The 23,831-nt window shown below is 36.9% G+C and overlaps 1 protein-coding gene across 1 annotated transcript in view; it reads left to right on the plus strand.

Annotated features, from left to right (window-relative positions):
• Positions 1-23,831, plus strand: part of PIAS1 (protein inhibitor of activated STAT 1) — a 124,262-nt gene that overhangs the window by 96,002 nt on the left and 4,429 nt on the right. Inside the window, exons 8-13 of the mRNA XM_059372352.1 lie at positions 3,034-3,107; positions 13,628-13,788; positions 15,733-15,863; positions 16,709-16,889; positions 21,384-21,526; positions 23,346-23,383. Coding sequence (XP_059228335.1) covers positions 3,034-3,107; positions 13,628-13,788; positions 15,733-15,863; positions 16,709-16,889; positions 21,384-21,526; positions 23,346-23,383 — 728 coding nt within the window. The remainder of the gene's footprint in view (positions 1-3,033; positions 3,108-13,627; positions 13,789-15,732; positions 15,864-16,708; positions 16,890-21,383; positions 21,527-23,345; positions 23,384-23,831) is intronic.

Raw genomic sequence — 23,831 nt, forward strand, 5'->3', positions numbered from 1 at the left:
ATGATCCCAGCGTCCGGGATCGAGTCCCACATCGGGCTCCTTGCTCCGCAGGGAGCCTGCTTCTCCCTCTGACTCTGCCTTCCACTCTGTCTGCCTGTGCTCGCTCTCGCTCGCTCTCTCTCTGACAAATAAATAAAATCTTAAAAAAAAAAAAAAGAAATGCATAAATAATTACTGTCTTTGTTCAAAGATGATTTCATTGTCTGTGTAGAAAAAAACATGAAGAATATTAAAAAGCTACTAGAGTGCAGATGCCTGGTGGCTCAGGCTGTGATCCTAGAGTTCTGGGATTAAGTCCCCCATCAGGCTCCTGGCTCAGCAGGAGTCTGCTTCTCCCTCTGCGTGCTGCTCTCCTTGCTTGTGCTTTCTCTCTCTCTATAGCTGACAAATAAATAAAATCTTTTTTTAAAAAAAAGGCTACTGGAGCTAATACATGAATTTAGCAAGTTGCAGAATACACAGTTAATTTATAAATATCAGTTGTATTTCTGTTAGCACCGAACAACTAGAAAGTGAAATTCAAAAAACAAAGAATTTACTGTAATATCCAGAAATATGAAAGACTTAGGGATATGTCCCACAAAACTTGTGTAATATGTATATGATGAGAACTTCAGAACAATGCTAAGAGGAATTACAATAAAGCTTGAATAATAATGGGGAGATATATCTTGTTAATAGAGCAGAACACTTAATATTGTTACCGGAGAGATGTCATTTCTCTCCAAATTGACCTATAGATTAAATTAAATCCAATCAAGATCCTAGTAGGATCTTTAAAAGTATCTTTACATGATAGGATTGACTTAAGATTGAGCCTATAATGCAGAAGGAAAAGACAAAGCTTTTTTTTTTTAATAGAAAGTGGCAACTTTCTAAAATAATTTGCGAAAATGTTGCCATCTCTGAGAGAAAATGTACAAATCATTTTAAGTAGCAGTAGCTAATATTTATTGACTATAATATTGGGTTATTTTAAAGCATTTTATATGTATAATCCTTAGAGCATTCCTATCAGGTACTTTTACTCCTGTGACTTGGCTAACATCTGGATTCTAAGTTAGGCTGATTCTAGATCCTGTTGCCTCTTCTGTTTCAATTTCTCTGGGAAGTACTAACCACTGAACTTTGTTTTGCAAAGTATTGATACTATGGTCTGTGGTATTGCTTCATTTAGATGGAAGTTTATCTATATAAAATTTGAACTGTTCCCATTTTTGTGTCTAGGGTGATGAAGGCATGCAGATGTTCAGTAATCACATTATAGTTCTGTTTAAATGTTTATATTGTATGGCGATTATTTTTTACCTTTAAAAGATACTATTTGTTAAATGTATCTTTATAAGAAAGGATTGACGAAGATTGGGTCTGTAATGAGACAGGTGTACTTTCTATAATTTACACATGATATTGTATAGCATGAGGGATGTGGTAACTATATTTTCCACACTTAAACTCAGGGTTTTTATGCCTTTTCAGCTGCGAGAGACAGCCTATGAGTTCTAGAGATTTCAAATATTTGGAATCTCTGGGCTAAATGAAAATGACTTTTTACTCTGGCATCAGAGTCACTTCTGGAGCTTTTTAAAACAACCCATTGGTGTCCCTTTTCCCTACTCCAGTTCAGTGGGCAATATAAGTTAGAAGACACTGTAGGTAGTTCTGATGTATATCATGGTTGAGATTCACTAATTTATGGAGACAGAATATCTAAAGCGTGGAACATCTTGGGGCACCTGGCTGGCTTAGTCACAAGAAGAGCATGCAACTCTTGATCTCAGGGTTGTGAGTTTGAGCCCCACATTGGAAAATTATTTCAATAGATAAAACTTCAAAAAATAAGTAAAATGTGGACCTCAAAAAAATTCAGATTATAATGATAGCTTTGTTTAATAAAGGTAGGACTCTTAATCCTCAGCACAATGGACATCTACTCTGAAATCATTCTTCCTTATCTGAGTACTTTTCTGCTCCCCGTTTTCTTAATTCTGTATATAATATATATAATATTAACTCTCTCTGCCACCACTCTGAAATTCTGTGATTGACTGACTACGTACACAGCCACTGTGCTTGGGCCCCACCTTACACAGACATCAAAGGCAGTGTGGGACAGTTTCTAAAATGATTGGAGTATTGCATTTAGGCATTTCCAGTCTCACTTCAGTGTTTGAGGTTTTCAGAAGTAACATATGCCTCGGGATTCCAGAAAGGATACAGTTCCTTGTTATATGAGACTGACAAAGTAACATTACTAATGCCTCCACTCTTAAGAACCACAGGAGGTTTGAGCTAAAAAGGCTTAGAGATTATCTAATGTGGGTTCTTATTTTGCTAGAAGCAAAATTAAGGTCAGAGGAGGATTGACTTGTCTAAGATAGCATAATTAGTTTATGGATAAATAAATATAAAATTCAAGTATATGGGGAAAAAGCATTGAACTTTTTTCATAATTTGAAAATAAAATTAATGTATTTTCATAATTTAAAAATAGCATAGAAAAATAGAACTAATATATTAACATTTAAAATGTAATAATATATTTTTTTTATCTGAGGTTTGAAAAAACTTATAAATTATGTTGTATAGGCCCTATTGATTGATTTCTTTAAAAATAATATTGGCATGAAAAATATTGGTAATAGTTTAAAAGAAAGAAAAACTTTATCCGTTTCTTAGGGTTTATAAATGGAAAAGTTTCTGCTATTAGTTGTCAGCTTACTGTAGAAATTTCCTTTATGTTACTACAATGCAGTTTTTGTTCCATGAATGAGAAATAGGAAACTTACAGGAAATTTAGTCAGTCTATAGATATATGGTTGTTTTTCTTTTGCTTATGATAGAAATTATAAACCATGTAATTATTTTTATCTTTACATTTAGTTAATTGGAAAGAATTAAACAGATTATTTTTTAGTTCATTTTTTTAAGTGGTTACTCATTTTAAGTTCCTTGTTCTTTTTCATGTTGCATCAGTGATGTATCTTTAATAAACATGTTCTGTTTGTGTGTTTTCTCTTCAATGAATGTCAGTTAAAGAGAAATTGACCGCGGATCCAGACAGTGAAATTGCTACAACCAGCCTAAGGGTTTCTCTACTATGTCCAGTAAGTGTTAACTAATACTTGCTTTCCAAAAGATTCAACATATATTTTTCCCCTTTTATGAAGTATTTCTAGTATTTGCAAATGATGTTTACTTTTGAAATACGCCCACCTTTGTCATAGTTTCTGAAAAGTAGAAAGACATTATTATTAATTAGTCATAGGATTTGGAATCTAACCAAATTTTTAAGTCTGTAAAAATGTCCTACTCTTAGTAAGCTGTGTTTAAATATTGCTTATGATCAATGATTATCTCTCACACTCAAAGTGTAAATTCTTCAAATAAGGAATGGGTATTATTTTGGTATATTTATTAAAATTGAATTTTTAAAAATAGTATCCTTTTGAATAGAAATCTAGCCATGATTTACCCACACATTCAGTTTAACCATTTTGCCAACAATGACTACGTTGTAAGAATCCACTAATTAAAAACTGTTCTATTTAGCCTGAATAACTCAATTGGTTATGCTGATAAAAATAACCTAGAAATATTTTTAAACCAGAAAAAGAGGTCAAAATCAATTGTTTGTACAAAATGAATATAAGGTCCAAAAACATACCAAATGATTAAACTTGTAGTGAAAAGTTTTCCCAAAAAACGTGTTGTTAATATTTATTTCTTAACCAGCATGGTGTTAAGTCCACCAGTTGTAGGAATGGTAACTGAATGTGGCTTTCATACAAAAATATGTGAAAAGGTAGGAGTAAATTACTTTGACACTTTAATTACCTTTTGTTCTATAATTAATCAAATTAATCATATCTAAATTGGGGAGAAAGTATAAAGAATAAGAGGACACAGGTGTTTCCTGATTAGCCTGGATTATTCAGGCAGGCCTGATATTGAAAGTCTTTAATATTGAAATCTTCCTAATCTAAGATGAAGATGAAGTTACTGTATTCTTAAATAAATTTAAACAGAAACTAAATTTTATTTATCCTACATCTTAGTCTTTTATAACTTAAAAAATCTCAAACACAAGATGAAAAAGTCTTTAGTTCACAAATTAGTTTATAGTACTATATTTGATGTAGCTCTTAAAAAAAACCTTTTGGGGCGCCTGGGTGGCTCAGTGGGTTAAGCTGCTGCCTTCGGCTCAGGTCATGATCTCAGGGTCCTGGGATCGAGTCCCACATCAGGCTCTCTGCTCAGCAGGGAGCCTACTTCCTCCTCTTTCTCTCTCTCTCTGCCTGCCTCTCTGCCTACTTGTGATCACTCTCTGTCAAATAAATAAATAAAATCTTTAAAAAAAACAAAAATTAAAAAAAAAACTTTTTGTTTTATAGTACTGCTAAGGGAATCCCTATTTTTTTATCAGGCTTTTATAAAATTATAGAAATACAATAGAGTGAATAAAATCCCCCCAATACTATCATTTTGTATATATCCTTCTATCTTTTTATTCCTTATAATAGCCAATCTTTTTCTTAAGAAAAATATTTTATTCTAGCCTTTTTAATGTTGTTATTAAAATTCTTTCCCAAATACATGATGCAATCATTGGCAGAACTGAAGGAGAAATAGAAAGCAATACAGTAATAGTAGAAGACTTGATATCCCACTTTCAGTTATGAATAGAATAACCAGACAGAAATTCACTAAAGAAGCAGAGGGCTTAAACACTATAGACTAACTAATTCACCGTGTGTGTGTGTGTGTGTGTGTGTGTGTGTATAAAAAACACTCTGTACAACAGCAGATTACACATTCTTCTCAAGTGCACATGGAACATTTTTCAGTATAGACCACAAGACAAGCCTTAACAAGTTTAAGTCATACAAAATATCTTCTCTGACCACAGTGGGATGAAACTAGAAGTCAACAGCAGAAGGAAAACAGGAAAATCCACAAATAGGTGGAAATTAAACAAAAGACTCTTAAACAGCCAAAGAAGTTATCACAAGGAATTTAAAAATGGAGACAAATAAAAAACAGAACAAAAAAAACACTATCAGCATAACTTACGGGATGCAGCAAAAGCAGTAGGAAGAGGGAAGTTTATAGCAGTTAATACTTACATTAAAAAAGAAAGATCTCAAATCAACAACCTAATGTTACGCCTCAAGATTCTAGAAAAAGAAAAAGAAACTAAACCCAAAGTCAGCAGAAGGAAGGAAATAACAAAGATTAACACAGAGATAAATGAAACAGAGAATATAAAAACAATAGGAAAAAACAATGAGACCAAGAGTTAGTTTTTCAAAAAGATCAACAAGATTGATAAACCTTCAGCTAGAGTAAGAAAAAAGAAGGGAGACTCCAATAGCTAAAATTAGAAATGAAAGAGAAGATACTACAACTGATGAACTGATAAAACAGAAATATAAAAGATTATAAGAGACTACTATAAACAGTTATATGCCAACAAACTGGATAACTTAAAAGTTAAAGTATATATAACACCAATCATCTCAAACTCTTCCAAAGAATTGAAGAGCAGGGAATACTCTAAAATTCATTCTCTGAAGCCAGCATCATCCTGATCCCCAAATAAGACAAAACCAAACAACTAAAAAAAAATCACACATCATGACCAAGTGGGATTTGTAGCTGGAATATAAAGATGGTTTAGCATACAAAAAGTCAATCAGTGTGGGGCAGCTGGATGGTTAAGCATCTGCTCTGGGCTCAGGTCATGATCTCCAGGTCCTGGGATTGAGCCCCATGGCAAGCTCCCTGCTCACCGGGGAGTCTACTTCTCCCTCTCCCTGGGTCCCTCCCCACTGTTCACACACACACATACTCTTTCTCAAATAAATAAAATATTTTTTTTTTAAAATCAATGTAATAATACCACATTAACAAAACGAAGGACAAACCCCACATGATTGTCTTAGTGGATGCAGGAAAAGCATTTTGCAAAGTTCAGTACTCTTCCATCATGAAAACTCTCAACTCACTAGGAGTAGAAGGAAGCTTCAGCATCATAATAAAAGCCATATAGAAAAAGCTGACAGCAGACATACTCAAGGAGACAAGAGTGCCCACCCTCACCACTGCTATTCCACATAGTACTAGAAATTCTGGCCAGAGCAGTTATGCAAGAAAAAGAAATAAGACATACAAATTGGAAAGGAAGTACAATGATCTCTGTTTGTAGATGGCATGATCTTTTATGTAGAAAACCCTACAGATTCCACAAAAAAACAAAATAGAGTTGCAGGATACAAAATCAAAATACAAATTTAGTTGTGTTTCTAAACATTAACAATGAAAAATCCAGAATGGAAATGAAGAAAACAGTCCCATTTACAATAGCATCAAAAGAATAAAATACTTGGGAACAACCTTAGCCAAGGAAACAAAAGATTTGCACACTGAAAACTGTAAAACATTGCTGAAAGAATTAAAGACATAAATAATGGAACGACATCTCAGGTTCATGGATTGGGAGGCTCAATATTATTAAAATATCTATACTACCCAAAGTGATTTAAAGATTCAGTGCAATCCCTATCACAATCCCAGTGACATTTTTTATTTTGCAGAAATAGAGAAGAGTCCTAAAATTACTGTGGAATCTCAAAGGACCCCATAGAGCCAAAAGCAATATTTTAAAGAGCAAGTTTGAGCCCTCACATTCCCAGATTTCAAAACATACTACACAGCAGCAGTAATTAAGGTGGTGTGATAATGGACATAAAGATAGATAATGTAGGGGGCACCTGACTGGCTCAGTGGGTTAAGCCTTTGCCTTGGCTCAGGTCATGATCCCAGAGTCCTGGGATCAAGCCCCGCATAGGGCTCTCTACTCAGCGGGGTGCCTGCTTCCCCCTCTCTCTCTGCCTGCCTCTCTGCCTACTTGTGATCAATCTCTCTCTCTGTCAAATAAATAAAATCTTAAAAAAAAAAAAGAAAAATGTAGACTAATGGAACAGTATGGAGAACCTAGAAACAAACTCTTGCATTTATGGGCCAAGTTACATTTCAACAAGTGTGCTGGGACTACACAAGGGGTAAAACAGCCTCTTCAACAAATGGTGCTGAGAAGAACTAGATATCCACATGCAAAAAAGGAATTTGCGCCCTTACTTTATACCACATGCAAAAGAGAACTCAAAATGAATTAAAGACCTAAAACGTAAACCCTTAAAATTTTAAACTCCTAGAAGAAAATGTAGGGGGATAGCTTCATTGAATTTCACAGTGACTTATTGGACATAACACCAAAAGCATTCGCACAAAAGCAAAAACGGACAAGTGGACTAGACCAAACTTAAAAACTTCTGCATGTCAAAAAAAAATAAAATAAAATAAATGAGAGTGAAAAGACAACCTATGGCTTAGAAGATGATAGTTGCAAATCAGATATCTGATAAGGTATTTACAACATAAGAAACTTCTTCAACTCAACAACGATAATAAACAACCTGATTAAAACATGGGCAGAGGACTTAAGTAGACGTTTTTCCAAAGAAGATTTACAAGTTTCCAAAAAACATGGAAGGATGTTCTGCATTGCTAATCACTAAGGAAATGCAAATCAAAGCAGCATGGGTTATCACTTCAGACCTGTCAAGATGGCCACTATCAAAAGAACAGAAGATCCCAAGTGTTGGTGAGGATGCAGAGACACTGGAACCCTTATTTTATATCCCGCTCCCCCGTTGGTGAGGATATAAAATGCTGTAGCCATTGTGAAAACCAGTGTGGAAGTTTCTCTAAGAAAGTAAAAATAGGTTTACCATATGATCCAGCAATTTCTCTGTTGGGTATATATCCAAAAGAATTCAAAGCAGGATCTCAAAGAGAAAATTTGCACAGGCATTTCATTACAACATTCATAATAGCCAAGAGATAGAAACAGCCCAGATGTATATTGAGTGATGAAAGGATACAAGAAAATGTGGTAAATACATTAACAGTGGAGTACTATGTGCCATTTAAAAAGAAAACCCTGTCATACGCTACAACACGGATGAACCTTTAAATCGTTCTGATGAGCAGATCAGCCAGTCACAAAAACATAAACACTACAGTTCTACTCATAAGAAGTGTCTAAAGCAGTCAGAATCATAGAAACAGAAAATAAAAGGTGGTTACCAAGGACTGAGAGGAGGAGGAATTAGTGTTATGGTACGGAGTTTCAGTGTTACAAGATGAAAAAGCTTGAGAAATCTCTTACACAATAACGTGAATATACTTAACACTACTGAACTGCATGCTTAAAAATGGGTAAGGTGGTAAATTTAATGTTACATGTTTTTTTACCACAATAAAAATATACAAACTGCGGAGTCACACAGAAAGTTCTTAAGTAACCAGATAAATGGGTTTTTTTTTGTTTTTGTTTTTAAGAAATATTATTTGTTTTTGTGAGTGTACAAGCAGAGGGAGAAGCAGGCTCCCCACCGAGCAGGGAGCTTGATGCATGACTCAATTCCAGGACCCTGAGATGATGACCTGAGCTAAAGGCAGACACATAACCCAGGCCGCCACCAGATAAATGTTGTACAGTTTATGGTGCAAAGGAAACTGACATTTTTTTAACATTCAGGGTAACAGCTCACAGACCAAATAAGTGGAAGATAGAAAGAAAATAAAGATTTAAAAAAAAAACAAAAAACCCTGCTGCTTCTACCCCTTCCTTCAAGCCCCTATTTATGTATTTTCCTCCTCCGTGTGGTTTCTTGCCATCCCATTCCATTATACAGTACAGTTCAGAGACTGAGAAGTTTAGAAAAGTACAAAAGTTTCATTTTCCATAATCACAGGAGGAAGTCTTGTTTTTCTTGAATCTCCTTTTAAAAGCATTTACAGTTGTTCTAATATATGTGATGTTTGTATCATTAGATGAAGCATTTATTCATATAGATAAGCACTGTAATACAAATCTTGATGTTTTTACTTCTAGAACTAGTTTTGAACTTCATAGTTCAGGTGATCTTTATCAGAAAATGTTAATCATGTTTTGCCTCTCACACCTCTTAATTAAGTGGGCCATCTTTAATTTTCTTACCATATTGCCTGTTTCCTCCCTTTTTAGTTGCAACAGCCATCTGCTTTTAAAATTCAGATCACAGAAAAAAACAACTCTAAATACATATAATCCATAATTATAATACTTTTATAGATTTCTGTTTGGCTAAAGGGAAAATCCCTTTACAATTATTCTGGAATCTAGGCAATATATTTTAGGTATGTTTTTATTCTAAAAAGTAAAACTTGGTGATGACAACTCATCTATACATCAAATTTATAGAATAATAAAAGAGATTTGTTCCCTGTGAAATATGTAAATATGATGTCTGACTGTGCATTTGAATTGCCCTTGTTTTGATACACACAGCTCAAAATAAATGAGTTTCTGTTGTTTGTGTGCCATTTAGCTAAAGGCAATGAAAATAATTAGAAATGTTTTTGCTCTTTGGGAATTTTTTTAGTTCTGATTTATTAAAAATACAGCTGGAAGAGGATCGCCTGTATGACTCAGTTGGTTGAGTGTCCGGCTCTTGGTTTCGGCTCAGGTCATGATCTCAGGGTTGTGAGATCGAGCCCCACGTCCCTGCATCCTCCCTGCATCTGGCTTCATGCTCAGTGGGGAGTCTGCTTGGGATTCCTCCTCTTCCCCCCACCCCCGCTTGTGCACTCTCTCTCTAAAATAAATAAATCTTTTTTTTTTTTAATAAATAAATCTTTAAAAAATATATACAGCTGGGAGAATGTTTGAGAACCTACTTTGAGAGATATTTATTCCTCAGATCAGACCTATGAATTTCAATAAAAATGACTTGGAATTGATAGAAGAAAAAAAATTCCTTGGAAATTAATTTATGAAATATTGATGATAATGAAGTGAAATTATTGTTATTACTATTCCTTTTTATGAGGAAAAAATACTTATTATTGATTTTTAAAGGTCCTTTTGTTATAAGCTATAAATATATCTAGGTAGGGTATTTTTCTCCTGCAGCATGCTCAGTTACCAAATAGTACTGTTATATGTTACAGTAAGGTTAGTGGCATTGGAAGACTTGTTTAGGGGCTGACTTCAGAGTGTTTATTTGCAAATGATGTAAATAACCACATATCCTGAAAAGGAAGAGGGGCATGATAATGATTATAAGATGAAGATGTTGTTTAGAACTCTGCTTTTCTCCTGATACCATGTTGGAGAAATCCGTTTCCATTTGTAGATAAGTATTTAGGATTTAGAGATTGTTTTTACAATCAGAACTATGAGGAGTGTGGGCGCCTGGGTGGCTCAGTGGGTTAAAGCTTCTGCCTTCGGCTCAGGTCATGATCCCAGGGTCCTGGGATCGAACTCCGCATCTGTCTCTCTGCTCCGCAGGAAGCCTGCTTCCTCCTCTCTCTCTGCCTGCCTCTCTGCCTACTTGTGATTTCTCTCTATCAAATAAATAAAATATTTAAAAAAAAAAAAGAACTATGAGGAGTATTATTACATAACACTTAGTGATTCTTTGAAGCAAAGCATTTCTGACAGCTAATCAGCAGTCCATTTGAAAGTGAACTTTTCCTTTCTTCACCCATTTGTAAATGTCTTTCCTGCATCCTTCACGTAGCAGTGTTCATTAAAGACTCTGGGTAAATTTGTCAGTGTGGCTGATCATAAGGGCTTGAGAGTAGCTCTCTCACCAAAAAGATGAGCTGACAAGGGAGGATTAGAGGGAGGAATGTCTGTGAGATGATTGTTTAGAGAATAACTGCTTTTCGGAGTGTAAGTTCTGTGGCCTGTGACTTGGATTCTGAAACCGACTTTATGTCTTACCTTTGTGTGCACGGTCTTCATAAACTATCCAAAGTGGTCTACTAATTCTGCGATATGTAGGCTTTGTCTACAATTACTGTATTTGTCTAGGATTTTCCAGTCTGCGGTTTCTCTACTTAGTATTTAAGCATTAGGAAAAATACCTGCTCAGTAGCAATTTGTACTTCACAGTTAAGTTAAGGTCTGCTTTAAGATATAAAAATTTAATTTGGCACCACCAAGCAGATCTTTATTTGGAAAATGTTTCTGGACTAATGCAACATGTCTTGGCTAACAGTAAATACATGATTCTTATGTTATAAGAACTAGTTGGTTCTTTTTTGCATTTTCATCAAGTGCTTGTATAAATCAAATCATAAAAATTGAGTAGTAGAAGAGTAGAGGGGAGTAAAGAGTTGTTTAATCTTACATGTGGATAGAATGGAAGAACAACTGAGCTGAAATACGGTGTGTCTCCCATTAGCTTACAAAGTGATTTGAAGCAGATAATGTTTCTGTACTTTAATTATAATGGGTGACATGTATTGAGCACTTACTAAATGCCAGACACATAATTTAGCATAGCATAACATATAACTAACTTTATTTATTTATTTATTTATTTATTTTTAAAAATGTCATTCATTTAATTGACAGAGAGACAGCGAGAAAGGGAACACAAACAGGGGGAGTGAGAGAGAGAGAAGCAGTCTTCCTGCCAAGCAGAGAGCACGATGTGGGTCTTGCTCCCAGATCCCCAGGATCATGACCTGAGCCAAAGACAGACGCTTAAAAACTGAGCGACCCAGGTGTTCCCGCATAACATAATTTAACATAGCATAGTACAACATAACATAATTTAAATCCCACAATCTTATGATGTAGATGGTATTTTTATCTCCATTTTACAAAGCTGAGACTCAGGGAGACTAAATGAGATGCAGGATTCCCACAGTAAGTAGTGGGGCCAGGATTCAAATCTAGGTAGAAAACTCCAGAATTCATTTTCTGGCCTGCCTTGTAACTTTATGCAGCACCCACACGCTCCATGAGTGGTCCCTTGTGGAGCTGCTCAGTGAAGCAGAGCCAAAGCCTTAGTCCACACACATGACCATCTTCCTGCTGTATAGCACATACATTTCCAAGTGCGAGGGATAAGGAATTGAGCCTGATGTATTTCTCGTAGGAGGGGACACATACATAAGTAGTGCATAATCACGCACAGGGTGGAGTTAGGCACACACACAGAGAAGGGAGCTGTCTGATTGCTCTGTATCTCTCCTGTCCATCCCTCTGACACTATGAGCTGGCACTGCTCTCTTCGCATCAGCTTATAGCACAGACTGGGCCTGTTTTGTTCTTCATCATTACATCCTGTTGAAGTAAGGAGGAAACAGTGTTACTTTGGAGATAGAAAAAGAGGCCCAGAAAGGTTAAGTGCTTTTCCTAGTGGCACAGTAAATCATTGGTACCAGAACAATAATTTAGGGCCACAGATGACAGTTAATTTCCTTGGTAGACTTCCTAGGAAATTGCACATTTCCCTGAAATTCTTCTAAGCCAAAATCCTTTTCCTCTTTCTTTCCTCATTTAACCTCTATCCTTTTCAAGCCTTTATGTTTTTCAAGCTTGCAAGTATGTGGGAAATTCTAGTTAGCAGACAGTGTGGTTATTGAAAGTAGATAACTTTTCTACTGTATGGTCATTGTTGCCTCCGGGGGGCCCCACAGTGGTAACCCAGGTGTGCTCTGTGTAGTGGCCTCCAAGGAATGAGCTGTGATGCGACAGCTCTCAGGGCAGTGTCTGTGCCTGGGCCCAAGCCAGCGGCTCAGGGACCGGATGAAGTTGGTTTCATTTTTCATAGAACAGACTCTATTTAAGTTAAATACCTCAGCTTAAGCAACATTTGCAAGGCAAGAAGAGAAAGTCTCATAACATGGTGGAGATGGTGGAGGTCTATGGATGTTTGTTGAATTATCTGTGCTAGTGCCCAGTGAGGGAGGAAGTACAGAGTGCACGCTCTTGACTTCCTTCTCAGAGCTGCCATTTGGCATCCTGGGGAGTGCTTGCCCTTCGTGCCGTTTTCACATGTGAACTACCCCATTCAGAGATCAGGTTGGATAACTTTATATCTGTATCCCCCAGTATTTAATAAGACATTCTTTTTCCATTTCCCAAATGCCTAGTAAAGTGGTTCTTAACTTTTTTGGATCGGAGACTACTCAGAATTTACTGGGGCGCCTGGGAGGCTCAGTCAGTTAAGCATCTGCCTTTGGCTTAGGCCAAGTTCCTGGGATCCTGGGATCGAGCCCTGCGTTGAACTCCCTGCTGAGCAAGGAGCCTGCTTCTCCCTCTCCCTTTGGCACTCTCCCCTTACTCTCAAGTGAATAAACTTTTAAAAATCTTAGGAAAAAAAAAAGAATTTGGTGAGAGTGCTCTCTCTGGGGAAATACACAAACTTGCAGAATTTTGCATATTATTTTAAGGAGTTCATGGTTCTTTCCCCCCAAAAGCTGATCTGTGTGTGAGCTTTGGTGAGGGAGGAGGGAATAACCCTTTCTGTAGACTTTCCATAGTCACTGTTTTTAATATCTAAAGAAATACTGTTTTTTTTAACAGGTAGGTTTTTTTTTTTTTTTTAACAGGTAGGGTTCATAGAAAAATGTGTTTAACGTTCTTCCAAATTGATGAAAAGTAACCATAGTATGCTTTAAGTCAGAATACATACGCATTGTGTTTCAGGAGATTTTTATCAAAACTTAAATTTAATAACAGTTGTCTCATATTTACTTTTGTCTCCCTCTTTTAAAGCTTGGTAAAATGCGGCTGACAATTCCATGCCGGGCCCTGACATGTTCTCATCTGCAGTGTTTTGATGCAACTCTCTATATTCAGATGAATGAGAAAAAACCAACCTGGGTTTGTCCTGTCTGTGATAAGAAGGCCCCGTATGAGCACCTTATCATTGATGGGTATGTCCATTTATTGTGTTTCCTTATACTGTGACATGACCGTCTATTATTTGAATTTGTCTTCGTCAGGTTTAGGATGGAAATTCTGTAGGTAGTGTTTTCTGAGTAATATATTTTAGGATTTTCCTGATTCTAGAAATCAGTTATTTTTAAAGTAAGTAATCCTGTGAGCATTTTTCCTTTCTAAGTCAATGTTTGGGGAGCGCACGCTTTACCATCTTTTGTCTCCCGACTTTCACCATTTAAAGTACCAGTGGTTCTGAGCAGGGTATGGTTATACCTGTTCCTCACATGAATCCATCTACCCCTAGTCATGCAGACCATGTCAGAGAAAGAGTGAAAGCACTGAGAGAAACTCTAGCTAACTTAAGCTCATCCAAATTGAGCTTCTTAGTGGAAGTTAACCTGTTTTTGCAGATGTTTCTCGTGGTATTATACCTGTTCCCCCATCATAAGGGCTACTAAAACTGATCAGCGTGCCGAATAGCAGCTTTCTTGGTTTTTCTCTTTCCTCTGAAATACTTGTCTTTGTCTTGTCTGCCTCCAGCATCACAACAATCAGGGTTTTTGTGGTGATTTTTTTTTTTTAACACTCCTGTGTTTTATCTGTCCTTCTAAACATCTTGTTGGAGTGTTTGTCTAGATGTACCCCTTATCCTCTAGCCTCCTTCTGTGTCCTTTTTGCCACTGAACAAAGATAAATTGTGGAAAGAAGGATCTTCTTGGTAGTTGCTGTACTTGCCAGCAAAACACTTAAGGCAGCTTATCTACAGCATTTGAGAAAACTCAGGAGTCTGAAGTTGTACTTTAGAAAGGGGATACATTTAGCAATACAGTGTCACCTAGAGCTTGAAAGATGGCAGACCAATCATGGGGAAAAAGTAAATGTGTCACTTAAATGTTTTATGTTTAATTGTTCAGAAGTGACAGTGATCACTAATAAATCTAAGTTAAGTAATATTTTACCAATGCTTTTTATTACATAGCTTTAGATCCCTACCTCTATAAACTGGGATCGTTCTTTTTTTATTTTTTTTTTGTTCTTTATTTTTAAAAGCCAGCGCACACATAAACGTTATCTATACACACATTTAAAGAGAAATGGGAAAACTTAGGAAAATAAAAGGGTTTCGTAGTGTATTTTCTGATTTTTGTTTTTTCTAGAATTGTGATAGTACAGTATTAATATTTTTTATCCATTGGTTTCATTTCAGAATTTGACATTTCCACACATTTTTTGCAAATCTCATTTCTTAATATTGGCATGGTATTTTTCAAGGAGATGTACCGTTCAGTACCTATTTTTGTATGTATTGTTTCAATAAGATATGCTTACTGTGGACAGTTCGGATTATGCACAAGAATGTAAAGGAGAAATGATGTCGCCACTCAGAAATAACTGCTGTTCATGTACCATTCACACACAGAATTTTATTTTCACATTGTAGAATTTTATTTCCTTGGCCTCTTCCCTCTTTCTGTGACTATTTACCCTATTCTTAAAAATCTTTGAGGGGCGCCTGGGTGGCTCAGTGGGTTAAGCCCCTGCCTTCGGCTCAGGTCATGATCGCAGGGTCCTGGGATCGAGCCCCGCATCGGGCTCTCTGCTCAGCAGGAAGCCTGCTTCCTTCTCTGCCTCTCTGCCTGCTTGTGATCTCTCTCTGTCAAATAAATAAATAAAATCTTTAAAAAAAAAAAAGAAAATCTTTGAAAACCTCGTTGTTCATGGTTATGTAAGGTACCTTGTATAAGGTACTGTAATCTAAGTAATATTTCTCTAAAATAGGCCTCAATTTTGAGAACAAATAATTGTCTGTTCTCCTTTCTTCTTTCTTGTTTATACTTCTACCAAATGTAGGAGATCTGAATGTTTTTTGAACAGCAATACTTCTAGTCTGTTTTCATTTAGAATATGATATTCAGAGGACCACGTATTTTTTGTAGCTTGTTTATGGAAATCCTAAAGTACTGTACAGACTGCGATGAGATACAGTTTAAGGAGGATGGCTCTTGGGCACCTATGAGATCAAAAAAGGAAGTACAGGAAGTCTCTGCCTCTTACAATGGAGTTGATGGTGAGTTGATGGTTTTCCAGAAGGGTGGGGCAGTCTCCCTGCTGTGGTATAGCCCTGCTTTTCAGTATTAAAACACATGTATTTCTGGGGGCACCTGGCTGGCTCAGTCAGCAGACCATGTGACACTTGATCTTGGGGTCATGAGTTGGAGCCTCATATCGGGTGCAGAGATTACTAAAAAAATAAAATAAGCTTTTTTAAAAAAGTATATATTTCTGAAAAACATAGCAGTTTATGGATAGCTCAGTAACTCTTATGAAATTATTGATTAAACATTCAGAAGTAGTAGAGAACTTTTAAATTCACGTTGCCAGCTTTTAAAATTTTGGGATATTGAAATTTAAAAGCAACATAATCTAGTAAGTCATTTCTAAGGTCATGCTTTTGAAATGGTATGCTTTTAAATTTTTAAGAGATTTGGTAAAGATTCATGAACATTTCTTCCTCATTTATGTTATTTTTCTGGTTTTTAGTATGCTTTTGCCAGAAGGAAACTATGACTTTTAAAAAATGTTACGATACATTTCTTAAGTATCCCGGGTACATATGTAATATATAGTATTTACCCTCAAGCTGCTTTTATTCTGAAATAGACATACGTTTTGATTGTTTGCCCTAATTCAGAATTGTCTTTCAAAAAAACAAAACGAAACAAGAAAGCCCCTTTAACAACCAATAATAAATAGTATCTTTAAACTTAGGGGACCAGAGCTACTACTCTCTGACCCCAGCAATATTTTAAGTCTAAACTATAATTAATAAACTAATCCATAAGGGCACACTGAGGAAAAAAAGAGAGGTGTCATAGGTCTTTTTTGGCCTTGTGTTTGATCATTCCCACACAGGATGCTTGAGCTCCACATTGGAGCATCAGGTGGCTTCTCACCACCAGTCCTCAAATAAAAATAAGAAAGTAGAGGTGATTGACTTAACCATAGACAGTTCATCTGATGAAGAGGAGGAGGAGCCATCTGCCAAGAGGACCTGTCCTTCCCTGTCTCCCACATCACCACTAAATAATAAAGGGTAAGTACTGAGACCCTAAAAAGTCATTGTGAAAGTTAATTTGCAAGTACGATTTAAAAGATCTGCCAAAGAAAATGATTATCAATGATTGTAAAACTTAACTTGGTAGTCAAAGAATAGGTTGTATTTTCCCCAGGTGTGTGATAATCTTGAGGGACTGGGATAGTGCATTCAAGGAGTCCCTTGGATACAGTATTTATCGTACCGAAAGGTATTCTAGTGCAGCGGTTCTCAAACTTCAGTGTACAGCAGAATCGCCCAGAGAGCTCATTAAGACACACATTGCTCCCCTATTCCCCCATGTCTGATTCAGGAGTAGAGACTGAGAAAACTTGTCTCTCTGATCAGTTCTTAGGTGATCTTAATGCTGCTCGTAGGATTTAAAACATTTACTCGGGCTGGAAATGTATGCTATAAGATTAGTTCTGAGTTGAATCTTTCAAGTAGAAAACTGAGGAAGACCACAGGAGTGCTTTAAGCTGGCCTCAGAGTGTGAGGTTTGCAGTGAAAGAAGTCAGAGCCTGAAGTTGCAGGGCACAATGCGTTCTGTTTTGCCAACTCATGTCCCATATTTGCCATTAGTCTCATACCAGTAATAGTGTACCTTGGTTATGCTTCAGTTCAGTTTAGCAAACAGTTATCTACTTTAGGTAAAACACCTTATGCTTAACATGGGTGATAATAATAATAATAATAATAATAAGTACAGTCCTAACCTTAAAGGTTTAACATTTTGTGGAGGATAGTAAAACACATAGCTAGCTCTAGCTGTACTCTTAAATAGACTCAGCCGCATGAGACACATTAGGGATTCTCAACAAAAAGTCTTCATGCTTTGCTGAGGCACAGTTGTGGCACACTAAAGGTGAATCTAGAAAGATGTGTGCCCTTTTTTAGTTATGTGTCAGGAGAATGATGTAGCCTGTTGGAACTGAAAACGAGCTATTAAAAAAAAAATCTCCTTCCAACAAACGGTATGCCTGAAGAAGGAATGTTAAGTGGGAGAGGGCCTGATGTAAGGTTGCAAGGTTCAAGAGGAAAAGTTAACACCAAACCAAGAGCAGGCATTTCCATGTTTGGAGTGAAATAATTTTCAGGTTTGAGACTGATAAAAGATCTTCTATATGATATGAAAAAAGATCTTCTATATGAGAATATTTGTAATTACTTGAAAGGTAAAGTTGAAACAGCAAGAACATAATAGTGATAAATGTATCTCACTCATTAAAAAGTTTGACTGTTTCAGGAATCTTCATAATACGATCAAACCTGTTAAACGGGTTGGTATTTTCACTCTAGAGGAGCTTCACACACACATCAGACAGCAGTAAAGACATTAATAGCAGTATCGCTATTATAAAGGAAAAAAAAACGAATTCACTAATTCTGCTTTAAGTCTTACTTCATGAAGAGTTACCTCTGATGAAAGCATACCCTGATGGCTGCTACCCAACAAGCTTGACCTTGTTACTCCCTGATTTATTTTATAAATCTGATTGAGAAAAAAAGAAGAGTCAAATGGCCAGAAGCTGGTATAGTTAGATATCGATAGACTCTTGATTCCAAGAGTCTTTGATATTTTGTATATCAAAGCATACTGTGACCAAATACATATTATTTCTTTAAATACCATAATTTGGGGCGCCTGGGTGGCTCAGTGGGTTAAGCCGCTGCCTTCAGCTCATTTCATGATCTCAGGGTCCTGGGATCCAGTCCCGCAGCGGGCTCTCTGCTCAGCAGGGAGCCTGCTTCCCTCTCTCTCTCTCTGCCTGCCTCTCTGCCTACTCTTTCTGTCAAATAAATAAATAAAATCTTAAAAAGAATAAATACCATAATTTGGCGACATGAAAAGATAGTTCATAAATCTGGGTGTATAAATACCTTGTAGATTAAATGTGCCTTTGTGTGTAAGTTAGTTCTACTCCTTAGAGTATTTTAGTACTCATACATATATGTGACCTGTGTGGTAGTTTTGCTCTCTTGACTATACATTTTTCCTTAAGAGAAACTTTTTTTAGTGTTTAGTGTTTCAATTCTTCAGGTATTTGCTTTGCTGTTTTTCCAAAAATAGTTTTATTACGTTTAGAAAATTATATTAGATGCATTAACTACTTCCTGAGCTTCCCAGTGAACAAGTAAACCCAGATACAATATTTACAAATGTCAGACCTTTCTCTGTTTTCAGATAAAAACAAGCAGCCTTGGGGCGCCTGAGTGGCTCGGTCGTTAAGCCTCTGCCTCTGGCTGAGGTCATGATCCCAGGTTCCTGGGATCGAGCCCTGCATCAGGCTCTCTGCTCCTCGGGCAGCCTGCTTGTCTCTTTCCCACTCCCCCTGCTTATATTCCCTCTCACTGTGTCTCTCTCTGTCAGATAAATAAATAAAATCTTAAACACACACACACACACACCCCTACACACACACCCTACACACACACACACCCCTACACACATACACACACACACACACCTACCTGCAAGTTTATGGCATGTTTAGAACGTTACAGCCATATTCAACACTAGTGGCCATTTTACAGTAATGACTAGCTGATAAATAAAAACCTAAACCCCGAGAATATTGTATTTGTTATTGTGCAGTGTAAAGGTGGAAATGCATTTTCAGAATATTACCACAAAATTGAAAAGAAAATTGCTAGCCAGGAATTAGAAGCAAACATTAGTAAATGTAAAACATTTTGTTGTCTTTAGCCACCAGGTGTTTAGTATTCATCCAGAAGTGGGTTTTTTTTTGCTGTTTGGTATACCAAGATGTTTTCAAAGGCTGGCATTTCATCTGCTTTCTTCTCTCTTGTAATCCCTTAGGCATTGTCAGAGGAGACGGCTAATGGAAAGTGGTACTTTTTATAGATGTAAGAGGTTTAATTAAGTTTCCATTAGACAAAACATTTTTATGAGGTAGATGAGAGTCTATTTTATGCTTCATATTCCATTCATGAAAAAATGGTAGATGGTCATAATTAGAACTCTGTTCCTAGACATCCAGCCTTGGCCTCTTTTGACATATTCTGATCTTGCACTGCACCACTGAAATTGCGTCACACACCCAAGTATTTTTTATGAAGTTTTTGCAAGCAAAAAAGCAGCCTTTCTTTTCTCTTTATTTTCTAAAACATACATGCCTATTAGCCTCTTCTGTGATTGGGATAGGACATAAACCTTATGTTCACACTCAGAGCTGTTAGAATTCTTTTTCTTTACAAAATCATTTCAAGTCTTCCTTTTCTTTTTCATTTCTTTCTCTCTTTTTACTTAATTTTTTTGTAAAAAAAAAAAAAAAAAAAAGAAGAAGAAGAAGAAGAAGAAGAAGATGAAGATGATTCAGGGACGCCTGGGTAGCTCAGTCAGTTAAGCATCTTACTCTTGGTTTTGACACAGGTCATGATGTTGTGATCATGAGATCAAGCCCCTGTCTGGCTCCACACTCAGCGTGGAATCTGCTTGGGATTCTCTCGCCCTGTGCCCCTCCCCCATGCTCACTGGCTCACACACACTCTCTTTCTCTCTGGAAAAATAATAAATCTTTAAAAAAAAAAAAAGATAATTTAACTTCTCAGCTACAGAAGCACTTCATGCTGTTCTTGCAGAATCCCTTTTTTTGTCATTCCCCACCCCCTACACACACAGTTCTGTTCTCCCTTTTAAACCTCTCCACCACCTGTTCATTTTGCAGTATCTCTTCTTGTCTGCCTCCTTCCGTTCATTCAACCGGCCTTGTATGCAAACAGTGTGCTAATGAGTGTGTGGGGCATTAGGGATACCAGGATAAATAGTTCCTTATCTCTGTTCCATAAAGCTTATATGTCTGGGGGCCAGCTGTTAAGTCCACTGCTCAGATTGCTACCGTCCCCCAGGCTTGTCTATATGTGTTTTTTTTGCGAGGACATACCTATACTTTTTACCAGACAGCACTCAGTGCTTATTTTTAAAACGTTTCAGAATCGGAGCACCTGCGTAGTGCAGTCGTGAAGCCTCTGCCTTCAGCTCAGGTCATTATCCCAGGGTCCTGGGATCGAGCCCGGCGTCAGGCTCTCTGCTCAGGGAGAAGCCTGCTTCTCCCTCTCCCAACTCTCCCTGCTTATGTCTCTCTCCCTGTCAAATAAATTAAAAAAAAAAAAATCTTTAAAAAAAAAAATAAATAAAAGGTTTCAGAATCTCAGCTGCCATAGATATCTTCCACTAATCTCTCAGTGGAGGGGCTCAGCCATGCATTCCGAAAGTGTAGATGAAGCAGCATGTGATTATGAATATGGGACATACCATTGCACCCATCCATTTCCCCCTGTAGCCCCTGCAAACGGCTACTGTGTATGCAGATTACTTCCTAGTCATTATGATAGTCTAAATTATATATTGCTTTGGTTGTCTTTTTATTTCCAGTACAAAAGATATGACTCGTTTTGTGAGATGCAGTCCCTTTGTTAAACCTAAAAGTTCAACTAACTCATGAAAATTATGCAAACCTTTCCTTCTTCTAGCATATTAAGTCTTCCACATCAAGCATCTCCAGTGTCCCGCACCCCAAGCCTCCCTGCTGTAGACACAAGCTACATTAATACATCCCTCATCCAAGACTACAGGCATCCTTTCCACATGACACCCATGCCTTATGACCTACAAGGTGAGTCACCAGTTCTTCTCTGTTGTCACATAGCATTATGAATGCCTTTCATCTGCATAGTCTTCCTCCGGATGAGTCTAAAGAAGGATGGAAAGATTGATAAAATGGGCTTGGGCTTAGGGAACTGGGGGAAGTGCATACTGTGATCTTAAATAAATAGAGGTCTAGTTTCTTGTTTGTACCTTTATCAGTAGCTAGTGCTTTACTGTCAGTAGTGAAAATTGTGTGATGATCTTTAGGTTTTGTGAGCTGCAGAATAGTCTGCAGGTTGTTTTGGGGTGACTCTCTGTATATTGCTTTGAATTTTGATATTTATGAAAATTATTCATTGTTCCCTCCCTGGATCCAGTTATAATGCAACAGGCATGTGGGTAACTCTGTTGTGTTATCTTTAAAATAGTGCTGAATTGAGACATTGACAGTTTTAACTTTTGTTCCAGTGAACCTGATTCTTCCTTTTAAAAGTAGTTTGAAATGTCAGTGTACTCATTGCACAATGTATTCTGAGTTGATAATAATCATTTACATTATCACAAAATTATTAGTTCTCTTATATCTTTGTAATTTAATAATTTGTATATCTAGGAAGATTTTTATTTAAAAAAGCTGTACGTACCCATTGTGGAAAATTCAATACAAAAAATGTCAACTGGGAGTTGTCCTCCGCCCCTCCCCCTACAGACGAATTCGGTGCAAAGATTCCCAGAAGCTGAGTTAGTTCAGTAGGTTCTTAGTGATTGTTAGGAGTACCCTGTTTGAGCTCTGTCCAATAACACTTTCCTCGGGGAGGGAGATGTTATAATTGATAGTGACCATTAGCCCCATATGGTTATTGGGCATTTGAAACATAGGCTAGTGTGATTGAAGAACCGAGTGTTTCATTTTATTTCATCTTAATAAATGTAGATACCCACATCATGTGGCTAAGGGCAGCCCTGTTTTTTACGTAGGTTACTGCCAGATCTCACTGTCAGGAACCACAGTGTTATCCGTTTTGCAGGTCCTCATGTTATCTGTTCCAGTGTAGATAGTGGATGGATCCCCATAGCATTTGTGGTGGTGTCATATTTTTCACTACATCTGCTCGTTGTCCTTTCCCCCAAGTTGAGATCTCATAATAAAGCATTTTATTCACATGGATTTTCTTGTTCTTCATTACATTTTGCATTGAGTGACATGGACAAGAGTAGGAATTAAAGAAGGGGCAGCCAGGAATCAGATCTGGCCCTTCTGTGATGCACCACTCCAGCAGCGAGGCACCCCCAGCCCCACCCCGCAAATCTGTTTTCCTCCCTTCTGCTGCCAGAGGGTCTCTGAGTTAGAATCTGGTAAGATAGTGGTGAGTAGGCAAATTTGAGAAAGAAAAAGAAAATCTGGGCTCCAGGTTGCTGAAATTTTTCTGTGTAAAACTTGTCTCACCTACAAAATGAAGCCAGAAATAATGTCCTACCTCGTAGGTGCTTGCGAGGAGTAAATTCGAGTAGTTTGAAATGTTACTTAAGAGGAGTCGATGAGAACGTTTGGTGAAAAGTGCTCCATCAGTGTAAGGGATCAGTGTTGGATCCAGCAGGGCAGCTGTGGCCCAGATTGCAAAAATGGAGTTACAAGGCGGGCACGTCATGACTAGAACTTGGACTTCAGCCTCGGTAATCTAGAGATGAGAGAGATGTACAACATGCAGCTCCACTCTTCTTATTTAACTTCTAAATGACTTTCGAATTAGCATTTTAAGATTTTTGTTTATTTCTGGAGTATTAGGGGCATTAGGGAGGGTATTTTCTTTTGTTTTTCAAAACTAAAATAATTTTTTTTCTCACAGGATTAGATTTCTTTCCTTTCTTATCAGGAGACAATCAGGTATGTTATATGAGAAAAATGCTGTTGTTTTAATCGCACATTGGAATATTTATAAGTATAATATGTAGCTGAGAGAGAAGATAAATTTCTTGGCAAGTTCAGAGTAGCCCTAATTATTATTGTTAAGGTTTTATGAATTTAAATAAAAATACCCTTGTTTCTACTGTGTCGGAGTATATAGTAGGAACAGTATCTATTTGTTGGTTCCCCAATAATTTTTTTAATAAAGAAACAGGGCAATAAATCAGCTGGTAAATTCTTGGCCAAATATCTCCATAAGAGAAAGAGGGTCAACTGTCTTCTTTCCTGCTGCTTCTGAGCATATGCCTCTTTGGAAATAGAATTTTGAGAACTGTTTGTATTACAAATTAAAACAAACAAACAAACAAAAAAACTAGCAGTTTTATTTTGGTATTACCCCTGCCCCAGTTTAAAATACAGAAATGTC

Source organism: Mustela nigripes, chromosome 13, assembly GCF_022355385.1.
Source record: "Mustela nigripes isolate SB6536 chromosome 13, MUSNIG.SB6536, whole genome shotgun sequence".
NCBI lineage: Eukaryota > Metazoa > Chordata > Mammalia > Carnivora > Mustelidae > Mustela > Mustela nigripes.